At 38.2% G+C, this 13,739-nt stretch overlaps 1 protein-coding gene across 1 annotated transcript in view; it reads right to left on the bottom strand.

Annotated features, from left to right (window-relative positions):
- The window catches only part of CDR2 (cerebellar degeneration related protein 2), a 30,497-nt gene extending 16,904 nt beyond the window's left edge, over window positions 1-13,593 (bottom strand). The window contains exons 1-2 of the mRNA XM_031942022.1: window positions 13,198-13,593; window positions 2,000-2,112 (exon numbers count right to left, since the gene is read on the bottom strand). Coding sequence (XP_031797882.1) covers window positions 2,000-2,112; window positions 13,198-13,276 — 192 coding nt within the window. The 5' untranslated portion in view covers window positions 13,277-13,593. The remainder of the gene's footprint in view (window positions 1-1,999; window positions 2,113-13,197) is intronic.
- Window positions 13,594-13,739: the final 146 nt, after the last annotated feature.

The following is a 13,739-nucleotide window of genomic DNA, read 5'->3' as shown; positions in this document are numbered from 1 at the left end:
GACAAGCCTTGAATTATTTTTTAAAAGCTTGGGTAAGCACTTGTAGGTATCTTGGCAAACTCTAAACCTCATTAATTTCAACTTAGGGAACAGTATGTTCTACACTCTTTGTCTAACACATTAAAGTTGTACTTGGTTAATTTCAAGACCCACTTTCCCAAAAGTTTTAGAAATATGTTTTGAGCAAGGCACATAAAGTTTTGTGAAAATGAAGGTCTACTGCAAACTTTGTCAAAATAGTAGAACTAATAAGTGCCTTAAGTGAACAAACAAGTGTTTTTGCTTTTGATAAGATCTTTTGGGTGGAATAATTTCTGAGTAATGCATTCTTAAGCTTCTTGTGTTTGGCTCCCTACAGGTTATAGTACAGTAGAAGACAGTCAGAAAGATGAAGCCAAGTCAAAGCTCTGTTTTAATTAGCCTGAAGAAGTCATTTCACTAAACCTTCTGTGTCTATAAGCTAATGGCACAGGGCTACCTGACCTCAAGTCTATTTTTGTTCTGATACCTGTGTCTCCTCTGTTTATCACCCAAGCACTTCATAGAGAGGTGATCCTCAAAAGATGCTGACTCAGGTAACACAGGCTCCATGAGCACTAATTTGATAATTTTCTAAGTAGGAACAAGTCTTAGACCCTATATTTTCAAAAATCTTTGGAGGTTTAACTTGCGAATAGTATTAACTGAGATGTTTCTAAAAAAAAAAAAAAATTAAGTTTACTAATAAAACAGTTATTAATATTATGGTTATAGAACCATAAAAAAATCTTCAGTTACCTGTGCTAGTTAAATGGCAGTATTTACCAACAGTGAGGGTAAAAACAATTATCCTATCATCAAATCAACACTGTTCATGGATAGACTTACCAACTAGATAACTTTCTGCACCAAAGTCTTCCCTGACTCACCCCTTTATGCATTGTCTTTGTTTTTTAATTTATAACCCCAGTGCCTGGACACAAAGTAAGAGCTTAAGAAATGATTTTCTTTACTAAAGGAATTGAAGTTAACCATTTCTCTTAGATTAATAAACCAATCTACTTAGAATTTAGTTACATTGGTCATTCACCTTCAGAATACCTTATCATCATCTTCAAAATTTAAGAAACAAACACAATATTCTCACCATTGTTTTATGTTTAAATATTGCCAAATGCAATTTAAAGTTAGTTAGTTTTAGAAGGACACAGCAGGGCAGAAAAGAAAGAGAACTAGATGAGTCTTAAAAGACCTGGTTCTGATTTCCCCTCTGACATGGCTCAACTGTGACCTTTAATACGTCACCCTGCACATAAAGCACTCGCTCTCATACAACATTTACTGGTTTACAAAGTACTTTCCTTACAACCTGAAGGTAATATAAAGAAATACTATTCCATTTTTACAAATCAGGAAACTATGAGGTCTGAAGGAGATGGGATTGAATTAAGGTCTCTTAGTTCCAAGTCCGGATTTTCCTTCCACATTGCATGTCCAAAATGAGAATTGGGCTTTCCTTTACAGATCTAACATTCTGTAGCTCTCTCTACAAATGCCATCAATGGGTTAACATGACATAGGAGATAATGTTCTGAGCTGGAAGTTTAGGCATTCATTTTACCCATGGCTCTCAGACTAATTCCTTGACTGTAGTTAAAAATCACTTCATTTTTCTAGGCTTCATTTTATTATATATTGATAAGAAGGGGACAGGACACAGGAGCTTTTAAGGTTCCAGGTAGGTCTACAATTATTGTATGTTTTCCAAAATAGAAGACTAAAAGATTCAAATTTTTTTGGTTTTCTGCATCTGAGGCAAGGAGGCATTATTTGAACAATCTTGTGATTCAGTTAAATTTTCTCACTATTGGTTAAGGATATACTGAAATTCAGATATTGACTTTCACTGCAGCAGTTTGTTTTTGTATTCATTATATTCAACAGATATACAAATTAAAGAAAAAGACACAAACTACACTAAAAGCCTAGAACAATACCTCAGGAATCTAACTGAGTTTACCTCAATTTCCTGTAATTGCTCCTGATTGGTTGTGTACATGTGCTGAAGAGACTCCTCGAGCTCTGTGTTCCGATCCAACAATGTTTTCCCAAGCTCAGCAGCAAGTTGCAGATCTAACAACAGCAACAAAAAAATTTATATGCATAGATATATAACAATCATTTATTATATACATAATATAACCAGAACAACAACAAAGCATTCACATAGCACTTTAAGTTTATAAGGTGATTACATAAGAGATTTTATATAGATTTATATAGATATATTTTATATAACATATTATATAAGATTGTATAAAAGATTATATTTAGCAAAATCTAAGAGAAATGTGGACAGACTTCAGACCCAGATTCTGACTAATTAGCCATGTGACTTTGGGAAGTCCTTCCTATCTTTGAGACTGAGTTTCTTCATCTCTAGATCAAAGTATTTTAACCTAATGATCTCAAAACTCTTTTAAATTTCTTTATTTTCTATATTAATTTGGAGGTTTACAGCAGTTGGCCAGTGTTTTTCTAAAGGTTTCAGCAAACTATCACAGATTCACTCTCTATATGGAATTCCAGAATATAATTATTTTCCTTATTTCTAGTGATACATTTTAAAACAAAAGGAAGAAAAGAATAGAGAAAATTGTTAAAGGCCTGGCAAACTTTGTTCTTGTGATAAGGCTAATTTAATTAGGCACAATTTGCGGGGGAGGAGGAAGGAGCTTAGAAAAACTGAATCTCCTCCCCACTGTAAACATTTTTTGATGAGAAGGAAGTGGTGACTAGGAATTTTGCGATGAATAGGAATATTTTTATGACACTTTGGGAATTTATAATATTAAAAGACATTTTATATCAACTTAGTTTTGATAAAAGCCTATTAAATTTTATTTGTAAACCTATTTGTTGCAATAATTTGATTATACTAATAACAATTATGTCCAAAATTACTGTGATTAGTGAAATTTTACTGTATGAGAAGAAAGCTTTTTTGGGATCCTGAATATTCTTTTTGGTTTTCCATTCTTCACTGTTTTTATTTATTGTGTACTGGGACCATCCTTAAATGGATGCTTAAGAAAACAAAAAGTCAGCAGTCAGTGTCTCAGTGGCTCTGAGAGTCAAGGCTAGTGAATCTTTCCTGAGAATAGGTTAAGGAGGAAAAGCTAAGGTTGGACATCTTCCCATGCAAGAAATCTGTCTAGCTAGTTCCATATGCTAGACTAGTTATAATGGAGAAATTAAGGACCAGTTCTGATGCTGATGTCCTTGTTTATAATTCTCCTCATAGCAAATTTCTATCATCAATGTAGTCAAGGAATAGAAGTTATTGCAATACTGAATTTATTAATTAGATTAATACTAAAGCATTTGAATTACTGTGTAATAAGCTGTAAATTAGAAAGATCTCAATGTTTTTATTTGAATTTGTTGATATTCCAGGGCTTAGGCAAGAGTTAAATTAGTGCTTAAACTTGTTATATGCATATGATTAAATTCCTGAAGTATCTCATTCTTTCAAAATCATAATGGGTATTAAGCCCATATAGTTAGACAAAGGCAGAGAAGCCTGTAAAACAAAGATGTGACTCTATAAAGTTAAAATTAAGAACCTCTTTTGTTTATACTTTAAGGAACAGGATTTCAGTACAATTAGTTATATTAGTGAAGAGTAGTAATATATGAACTATCTTGTGTCACCCAACAGGAAACCTGATTTTATTTGTATTATTTCATCTGGGATTAGAACATGTGTAGAAATGCCCACAAACTACTTGAGTTACCTTAAAGATGTTCCCATAATTTAAAGGGATTCTAAGAGTATTAGTTTATGCTTATGTCTATTTGAATGTGGTTAATAACTGAACATGTTTTACTATAGATGTTTCATATAAGCCACTCTCTAAATAAAATTTGGGATTATGAATATTTTATTGTTATTAATGTGAGCTTACAGTCAATACTTGTTATCTAGGATATTTGATCCTACAGAGCTGAATCCATCTGATTATTGGAATTTGCTACATAAGCTGTTTTGGGACTGAATTGATATCATTTAAAATTTGACTCTAGGGTCAACATCAAGAAATACTGACCAATGAATTGATAATGCCTACAACCCTATGGAGTTTACATTTATGAAATACAGATGGAATTCTCAGGAGGAAAGATGGGAGAATGACTCTTGGCATGCGCTTAGGTTGGATTTTCCTGACTCAATATGATGTTTCCTCTTGAATGGAAATTATACCAACTAGCTGACTTTAAGCTTGGATCAATGGAAGTGGCTATGGATATAATTTCTGTCTGGAATAGATACCCAGATAAGGGAAAATTTTCTTTTATATCTCTATCTTCCTTCATGGCAAATTTCTATAATCATACCCTGTGATCAGGATGAATACAAACAAACACTGAAGCATATGTGCGCTACTATCATAAGATACAGATAAGATTAATTAAATTAAATAAATTAAATTAAAAAGCCTTGATGAAGTATTTGTTGTATCAGTAATTCACTAAGAAGGATGTGTCTCTTAATAAAATCAAATAGAGGAACGAGTAACTTATTAATAAATAATAATGTCGGAGAGATTCAGAGTTCCCCTTTTCTCTCTTATTTCAAGACTTCAGCCTCTGAAGGTCTCAGTCTGACCTCACCCAACTTTATAAGGAATCCAGTGCTAGTTTAAGGTGAATTCCATTCACCTTGGGTAGAGATAGACATTTTTATCTAAATTGTCCAAGACTGGAAGTAATCTAGATATAGAGACAGTCTCTCTATCCAAGGCTGAGATGATGTCTCTTTTAGTCCCTCCCTGGAATAAGCCTACTTCTTTTTGTAAAGGCTGCTTCTTATAATTGTTACCCTATCTGGATTGATTGCTATCCTGGGGAAACACCTATTCTTGGAAAGGCATAAAAACTATGAGCTGACTACCCAAGTCTTTGCTGGCATTATTAATAAAATGATTAAATTACTCAGAAATTTAAGATGTCATATGGTGAAATTAGTTTACACTAGTTTTTACTGTTAACTAAACAGAAAAACGGATAATGATGTTAGTAAACAAAACAAAATAAAACCAAAAACCCCAAATCCCAACTGAAAAGAATCTCACATTGCAGGCTGCCCCTGCTCTGGACCTATCCCCACTTCCAGCTCCTGACCTATCCTAGAAACTTCTCTTGAGGTGGAAGACACCCCAACAATATTAGGATCTCTGGGTTGGTGTTATGAGTATGGCAAAAGAATTCACAAAATCAGTTTGCCTGCTAGTTAAGTGGAAAAAATTTATTACACTGCCAACAGTGGGCTTATAAGTTTCAAGGGAATTTAGCAAAGAACAAAGAGCAAGATCATTTTATAGGAAAGAGAAATAAAGATCAGGTTCAAGTCATTGATACACTAATATTATATCTTAGAAGTACAACTGAGGAGTGGTAGGGATGGGGTTGTACCCATTACTGAATTCTAAGGCTTCTATATTAGAATAATGAACAGAGGTGGAGCAGCTCCCAACATTGAATTCTATGACTTACTGACCAGTGTTCTCTGATAGCCAGCATTGTTGGTGGCACTCCCAAGGCCCACTAGCCTTAGGGTTTCTCCGAAATTGCTACGTTCTCCTTAGGACCTACACCCCATCACTTCATGCCCTCTGACTGTAAAGGGGGAAACATCTATTACCCCATCTCTAGAGTATCCTGATCTGTGATATCAGAGATCATAACTCTCCTCTTTCTAGTGCTGAATTTGGGAGTCACAAAAGACCTTGATTCATCTCATTCTCACCTGTGCCAGTTACCTGGCAGCTTCCTCATCTATAAAACGAGAATAACAAATAATATTTATTCTCTCTCTCAAGGGTGTTATGAGGAAGACATTTTTATACATTGTGAGATACTATATAATAACTTGTTTGATTCATAGCACTTGGGAGTTATAGGAGATTTTCCTCACAACAAACTATCATGTAACTATTATCCTTATTTCATGGATGAGAAATTTAAGGCTCAGATAATGTAAGTAACTTGCCTAAAGTCACACAGCAAGTCAATGGAAAGGCAAGATTAACTCAAGAGATCCCTGGACTTTACCCACTGAAGAGACAGTAATTTTCTGTTAGTGACAAATGTTCATTTATAAAGAATGAAAGAGAAAGATGTATATCTATTATGAAAGCCTTTAATTGCATTATATTTTACCAATTTGATACAAAATCAAGTTTTTAAAGGAGGAAAGATGGAGAAATAGTATTTAGTTCTTATTGCCAGTACCATTAAAGTTTCATATCAATCCATTAATATTGGAAAAGTAGTAATAAGTAACAAAAACTGATGCCAACACAACGTCCACTTAAATTTATATCTATCTACACACATATATGTGTATATTACTATTATGAAGAAAATTATTTAAAAATATTTGCAACTACTTAAAGTCACTGAGAGGCACCATGGCATAATGGATGGTTCAAGTTCTGTTTATATACATACTAACTCTATGACCCTGGGCCCAAAAGTTGCCAAATAATTGATATGCTTTGTTGAAGGAAATCCCTTCAATGGGAGTTCCCTAAATCAATTAAATCATATATACACAAGTAAAAATAAACAAAATCCTTACAGTACTAGCAAATCTGGTGCTAAAATGCATTCCTATGAACTTATTTACAATAAACAATACTGCAAATATTTCATTGAGATATGAGGCCTTAACTTACTATAATACCACTGGTATATGTACATGAAACACCTTTCTCACAAAGAACATAAATCATTTAATATTAATCCTCTTAAGACATTTAGTCTTATTATTCTTCTTTGTAGAGGAAATTCCTCTTTCTAGATAACAGAGACACAAAAGATGTTAAGTGATTAGTCTAAAAATGCACTGAGTCAGGGGCAGAGACTTCTGTAAGTTTACCAGACAATACTTGTATACCAACCCCATAAACACTCTCTTCAATCATCTAAACTATTATCACTTTACATTTATGGAAAATAAAAATTCCTGCAGAAAAAAAAAAGTTATCAGTTTAACGCAACTTATTTTTGCTGGAGAAAATACTTACTTCCTGGGTGGAAATAGCTTGATGTTTTTTGGTTAGTTTACTACATGGAACTATGGAAATGGAATTAAAGAACTTGGATTGTTATTGCCAGTACTGTGGATGAGTCACAGGCTCAAGCAAATCTACATCCTGGTTTTTTCCAGCTGAAAAATAAATTGCTACTACCCAATAATACTCATTAAATTCTTTTTGATCTTTGGACTGAGATACTATTGAAAATAGTTTATATGAATAGGGTGTGTAAAAACCACACAGACGCTACCCTGTAGTAACGGAGTCCAAAGCCTGCCATGACATCATTACTTAGATATTACTTAAACCTTCCTGTGCCCTGGCCTATTTGTATCACAGTATAATAGCCAGAGGCAGGACAAAAACATCCTAAATTAGTCATCCGAAAGGAAATCTCTTCCACAGTCAGGCCTCTAGTTGGAGACTACTTTTCTGTTCAGCTGTATAAGGTCATCTGGAATACTTTTATTTAAGAACCAGCTTCATCTTTAGTGTAATATTAACTACTTTTCCTACTGTTCAAAGTAATACAAAGTACAAAGCTCTTCAAGCGAGCAACAAAACAGCATAGAATTTAAGGTATATTCTTATCACAAACTAAATAAGTCCTGATGGCTTAACCTTAAGTAACAAGCTCCTAAATATTTGACTTGACATAGTATTATGGTAGTGTCAACCATAAAAGCATATTCTTATCTTTTTGAAACGGCAAACCATTTGTGAAGTTACTATACACTATTAGTGTTTCTATTATCTTAAGGACAATGTTTTTGTTATTGTTTCTTTTTTTTTTTTTTAAACTATTTTTTTCGAGTTGTATAGAATCTGGTTCCTACTTGCAGGCAAAAACTGACAAGAAGCCCAAAAAGACTTTCTAGAGTAGGGACAGATGAGATAATAGAATTTTTAGTAACCTTATTTGGCATTTTCAATTAAGGCCAAAGTGAAAAAGAAACCAAGTTTAGAAGATCCTGTTCATTTGTCATTAAATAATTATTAGGGTATCTTTAGTTAAGGGCTTCTCTTTTCTCAGCTGTTTAATGGTAAAATCACCTATCTGAGGAATCAAATGACTTAGATTCTAGTCTCAACTTTGTCACTAATTCCCTATGTGCTTTGGACAAATGACAAATTCTTTTTGCTTCAGTTTCTTTAATTATTAAATGAAGGGGCTACAGATGACTTTGAAGGCCCCTTCCAATCCTAAGAATCATAGATTCTGAAACTATTACTGAGAAACTTGCTGCAAGAATTCCTGAATTACTCCCTATTCATTCTGGGTTCAGAAATTCCAACATAGTAATGCCTTTATATATTTTAGAATTCAACAAGTTATGCAGGGGCTCAAACATCAGTATAATACAATTCTTCCTATTCAGAAAATGAGATCTAAGTCCATCAATGAGAATGTCAAGACTGAAGTTGATTTAAAAAAAAAAAAAAGTTGTCAGTTAAATTTAAGTCTTTAGTCCACAGCTATTACATTTCTTTCAAATAAAACAATTTTAAGTCAGCTGATAGTCTGAAGCAACAACTCTGCATTTGCATGAGCTGAAAGCTTTTGCCACTATAAAGTAACATGCGTCACTAAATGATACTTTGATGTTAACTTCTGTTGCTAAGCTTTTGGGAAAGCAAAAATCCCTAAGCATAAACATCAAGTAAAATGCTGGTATCTGTTTTAATGACCCAAGAAACAGTGATTCAGCAAAGAAGTTAACATAAGGCAGATGTTATCAACTTCAGAAAATACTGAAGTTTTATAAAGCAATGGCACATGCCTGGTATTCTTATAAAAACCAAGGTGTAGCTTTTTGACGCATAAGGTAGAAACCTGAGTCCTTATTCTAGGCTTTTGCCTGGCTCACGAAGGTAGGAGATGTAATAGCAGCTGTTGTAAAAGAAAACTAGAGCTCTAAAGTCTCTTTACCTTGTTCTCTGGGGCACATTTCAAAGAGTAAGCCATCATTATCCTGTATAGAAGGATCCTGTCCCAGAAAAGCTTTTACTCAAATAGATCACAGGCCGTATTTTCACACACTAACCCCTATAACAAAAGACAGTCTTTCAGCATCAAAGAATTTTGTAAAAGTGGAGAATTTCTCCTTCCTGTACTTGCGAGATAGGATAAAAGAACTACTTTGACCATTACTATTATTCTAACCAGAGATAAGATGGCAGATTAGTTTCTTCATTCTAAAGATGTTCTTTCAATTTTTTAAGTTTTAAAAAAGTACAATTTTTTAGGTAAAGATTTGACCCAGTTAAAAATCGCAAAGATTACAAGAGAGATGCTTTTGTAGTTTGAGGTACGTACTTCCTTGAGATTTTTCTCCAAGACTGACAAGATGTCTTCATGATCAATTAAAGACAAATTTTAAGATGGGGGAAGGGAAAGAGAAGCAAGAACTGTTTTGCTCTGTTTCTAGATCCTCCTCATTGAGAAAATGGAAAAGTAATCAATAGTAAATACATAGTTAATCATACTAAGAACACAAATGAAACCACCTAACAAGACAGCAGGATATTTTCATTAACAGAGGAAAATACCTCCTAAATTTCTAAACATTACATGAACACAGATTAAAAGTCACTAGGAAAGTATTTTTACAAATATTTAGATCCAAAGCACTTCCATTTTCAATTTTTAAACAAAGTGCTGTGGTAGATTATACACATGAAAAAAATATCACATGTCTCATTCTTGAGATGTTTATACTTGTCTAACTTTCTTTGTGGAGTTACAGTGAGAAGGAATCATATAAGGTAATACATATGAAAGCACTTTGAAAAGTATACAATATACCTTGAAGTAGGACCAAGAGTGTTAGACCAGGCGACATTTAAGGCCCCAGCCAGCTCAAAAGACTATAACACCACATTAAAATTTAAAGTTTAGAAAGTTAAAAAGAATTCTTCACATACCTCCAACATTTGCTTTCATTTCAGAGTAGGTGAAATATTAACAGTGGTTAGTCACAACAAATTCTTAGTTACAAAGGGCAAAGGCTTATCCACATTGTAGAAAAAGCTCTCTGTACAATATACAATTAGGAGCTTAAGATTTATTCTTGTAAAAAGTAGAAAGAAGAAAATGTTTAAGTGAGATATACAGGTCTTTGTTGTACTTGGAAATATGTACCTCTAAATTTTTATTTGGCAGACTTACAGCTGAAAGGAGATTTGGAGGCTAAGTATTCCTTTGTCTTCATTTTTAAAAATGGGGAAATGGGCTCAGAGAGGTTAAGGGACTTGCCTAAGTTCATACATGCAGTATACAGCACAGCTAGAATTAAAGATCAGGTTTTTCTCTTAACTCCAGAAAGTTTACAAGTCATTAAGCACATATTCCTGGAAGAGGAAGTTTAGTATTCTAATGCCCTTCATTAATCTCATTTGGAATTTAAAGGGCAAATTAACTCTCAGCCCTTTAAGCAGTAAAATGTGCCTACTCATAATAATGTTAAAAAACGATCTATGCTTTAAAAAAAAAACATCTGGTTTATGATTTCATTGATATAAGGAGCTCCCTGTGTCATAAAGAATAGGCACCAGCTCTACAATCAGGTTTGAGAGTTGCTTGGGACATGGAGAAGTTAAATGACTTTTGCCCAGGGTCCACTATATTTCTCACCAAGGCTTAAATCCAGGTAATACAGACTTTGATGCTGTTTTCTATCCATTCACTATATCACACTGCCATTGTTATATTTGATTTTATAAAAATTACTAACTGTAACGACCGTACTGGTGAAATTGCTTAGATCTTAGGAGGTTGTTTATACGACATAGTCGTGTGGATTTGAAACTATCATTAAATTTTGTGCTCAATTCAACAAATAAAAGGAAGATAACTGTTCAAGGTTAAACTAAATGTAGGAACTGTCCATAGTTTAGAAACAAAGACATTTAATGTCGAAAAGCAATATAGTTCTCACAAATAAGAATTTCTGCTATCTGTTCACTATGTTAAAAATGAGCAAGTGGACCCGATGTGTAAGCAGATCAGAAAAGTATTTATTTTGGGATGAATTGAAGCAGAACTGTCAACAGAGAAATCCGTCTCAAGCAAGCATTGGTATTAGGTGCGCAGGGGAGCTTTTGGAGGACAAGTAATAGGTATGGTGGTCCGTATTAGGCATTACAATTCAGCAAGGGTAAATTACGGATAAACAATGTTTAATTGTTTAAGGCATTTGAAGAAGCTGCAACCAATGATTTAGGATAAGTTTCAGCAACCTCCCTTAGCCACCCCGATCATCCCCATCCCGGTTCAGCTTGTCACACATTAGGACTCGGCCAAGAGGACAGAGCACAAGAGAAGCTGATCAGCAGCATCCCAACCAGTAGCCATAGACCTAAACGATACCGCAGAAAAGGGGAGGGGCAGGAAAAGGGGGTCCTTCTGAGCTGGGACACGGCCGGGTCAGGCGAACCTTTTCAGGATGGGCCTCCCCTACCACCTCCTTTCTTCCCCGCTTCCCCCATCTCCTTTCTTCCCTCATCTCACCACCTCTTTTCTTCCTCAGTCTCACCACCACTTTTCTTCCTCAGTCCCACCATTCCTTTCTTCCTCAGTCTCACCACCTCTTTTCTTCCTCAGTCTCACCACCTCTTTTCTTCCTCAGTCTCACCATCTCCTTTCTTCCTCAGTCCCACCATCTCCTTTCTTCCTCAGTCCCACCATCTCCTTTCTTCCTCAGTCCCACCATCTCCTTTCTTCCTCAGTCCCACCACCTCCTTTCTCTTCCTCAGTCCCACCACCTCCTTTTCTTCCCTCCCACCACCCCTTTCTTTTAGTCCCACCACTCCTTTCTTCCTCGGTCCCCACTCCTTTCTTCCTCGGTCCCCCCCTCCTTTTCCCTCTCCCACCACCTCCTTTTCTTCCTCTCCCACCACCTCCTTTTTTCTCCCACCCCTCCTTTCCCTCGTACCACCTCCTTTTCTTCCCTCGGTCCCCCCCTTTCTTCCTCGGTCCCACCCCTCCTTTCTTCCTCGGTCCCCCCCCCTCCTTTCTTCCTCGGTCCCCCCCTCCTTTCTTCCTCGGTCCCACCATCCTTTTTTGGTCCCCTTCCTTTTTTCCTTCCACCACTCCTTTCTTCCTCTTCCACCACCCTTTCTTCCCAGTCCACCACCTCCCTTTCTCTTCCCTCGTCCCACCACCTCCTTTTTTTCCCGAACCCCTCCTTTTCTTCCTCGTCCCCACCTCCTTTCCCCTTTCCCCCCTCCTTTCTTCCTGGTCCCTCCTTTTCTTTCGGTCCCACCCCTCCTTTCTTCCTCTTCCCCTCCTTTCTTCCTCGGTCCCACCCTCCTTTCTTCCTCGGTCCCACCACCTCCTTTCTTCCTCGGTCCCACCACCTCCTTTCTTCCCTCGGTCCCACCACTCCTTTCTTCCTCGGTCCCACCACCTCCTTTCTTCCTCGGTCCCACCACCTCCTTTCTTCCTCGGTCCCCCTCTTTTCTCTTCCTCAGTCCCTCCTTTCTTCCTCGGTCCCACCCCTCCTTTCTTCCTCGGTCCCACCACCTCCTTTCTTCCTCAGTCCCACCACCTCCTTTCTCTTCCTCAGTCCCACCACCTCCTTTCTCTTCCTCAGTCCCACCACCTCCTTTCTCTTCCTCGGTCCCACCACCTCCTTTCTTCCTCGGTCCCACCCCCTTTTCTTCCTCAGTCCCACCACCTCCTTTCTTCCTCGGTCCCACCACCTCCTTTCTTCCTCGGTCCCACCACCTCCTTTCTTCCTCGGTCCCACCACCTCCTTTCTTCCTCGGTCCCACCCCTTTCTTCCTCGGTCCCACCACCTCCTTTCTCTTCCTCGGTCCCACCACCTCCTTTCTTCCTCGGTCCCACCACCTCCTTTCTTCCTCGGTCCCACCACCTCCTTTCTTCCTCAGTCCCCCTCCTTTCTCTTCCTCAGTCCCACCACCTCCTTTCTCTTCCTCGGTCCCACCACCTCCTTTCTTCCTCGGTCCCACCACCTCCTTTCTTCCCCAGTCCCACCCAATGCAGCAGTTCCTCACCTTTCGGCGTCCGCCTCACAATTACACAGAGCCCGGTTAAGGTTCGTCCCCGGACCCCCCCCCCCCATCCTGGGGAATTTGGGGGGTGCTCCCTCACCTTGTTGTAGGTCCTGCTGGTCGTACCACGGCTCGTCCTCCTTCATCTCAAACTCCTCCACCAGGTTTTCCGCCAACATCGCGACGGGGTATCGGGCAAGCGAGCTCGGTCCCACCGCCTCCGCCCCGGCTGCTGCCCCCGGCTCCCGGCCGCCCGGGCCTTTGCCAACGCCCACCCAGGCCAGGAGCCCCGACAAGGAGCGGGCTCCGGCAGCGCTCTGGTTTCCGGGCCGGCCGCCAACGTCGAGCGCCCAGGTGCCGGCGCACCCGAGGCAGCCCCGAGCCGGCTCTCCCCAGCCCGCCGCCCCAAACGTGGCACTTTGCAAAAGTCGCCCTCCCCAACCGGGGAGCGATTCAAAACCCAGGCCGCGCTCGCACCAATCCCGGGCCGCCGCTCTGACGAGGGGCGGGCGCTCTCGCCAATCACGCCCTTCGGGTAGAACCGATTCGTCTCGGCTCCCAGGGAACAGACCAATGGAGACCCTAGAGAGAACCAAGGAGGAGGAGAAAGGAGAAAGGAGCGCAGAAAAGCTAATCCAACCA

The sequence above is a fragment of the Sarcophilus harrisii genome, chromosome 1, assembly GCF_902635505.1.
Source record: "Sarcophilus harrisii chromosome 1, mSarHar1.11, whole genome shotgun sequence".
Classification (NCBI taxonomy): Eukaryota; Metazoa; Chordata; class Mammalia; order Dasyuromorphia; family Dasyuridae; genus Sarcophilus; species Sarcophilus harrisii.
The sequence above is the reverse complement of the archived record's forward strand: the minus strand, read 5'-3'. Positions and strand labels throughout refer to the sequence as shown.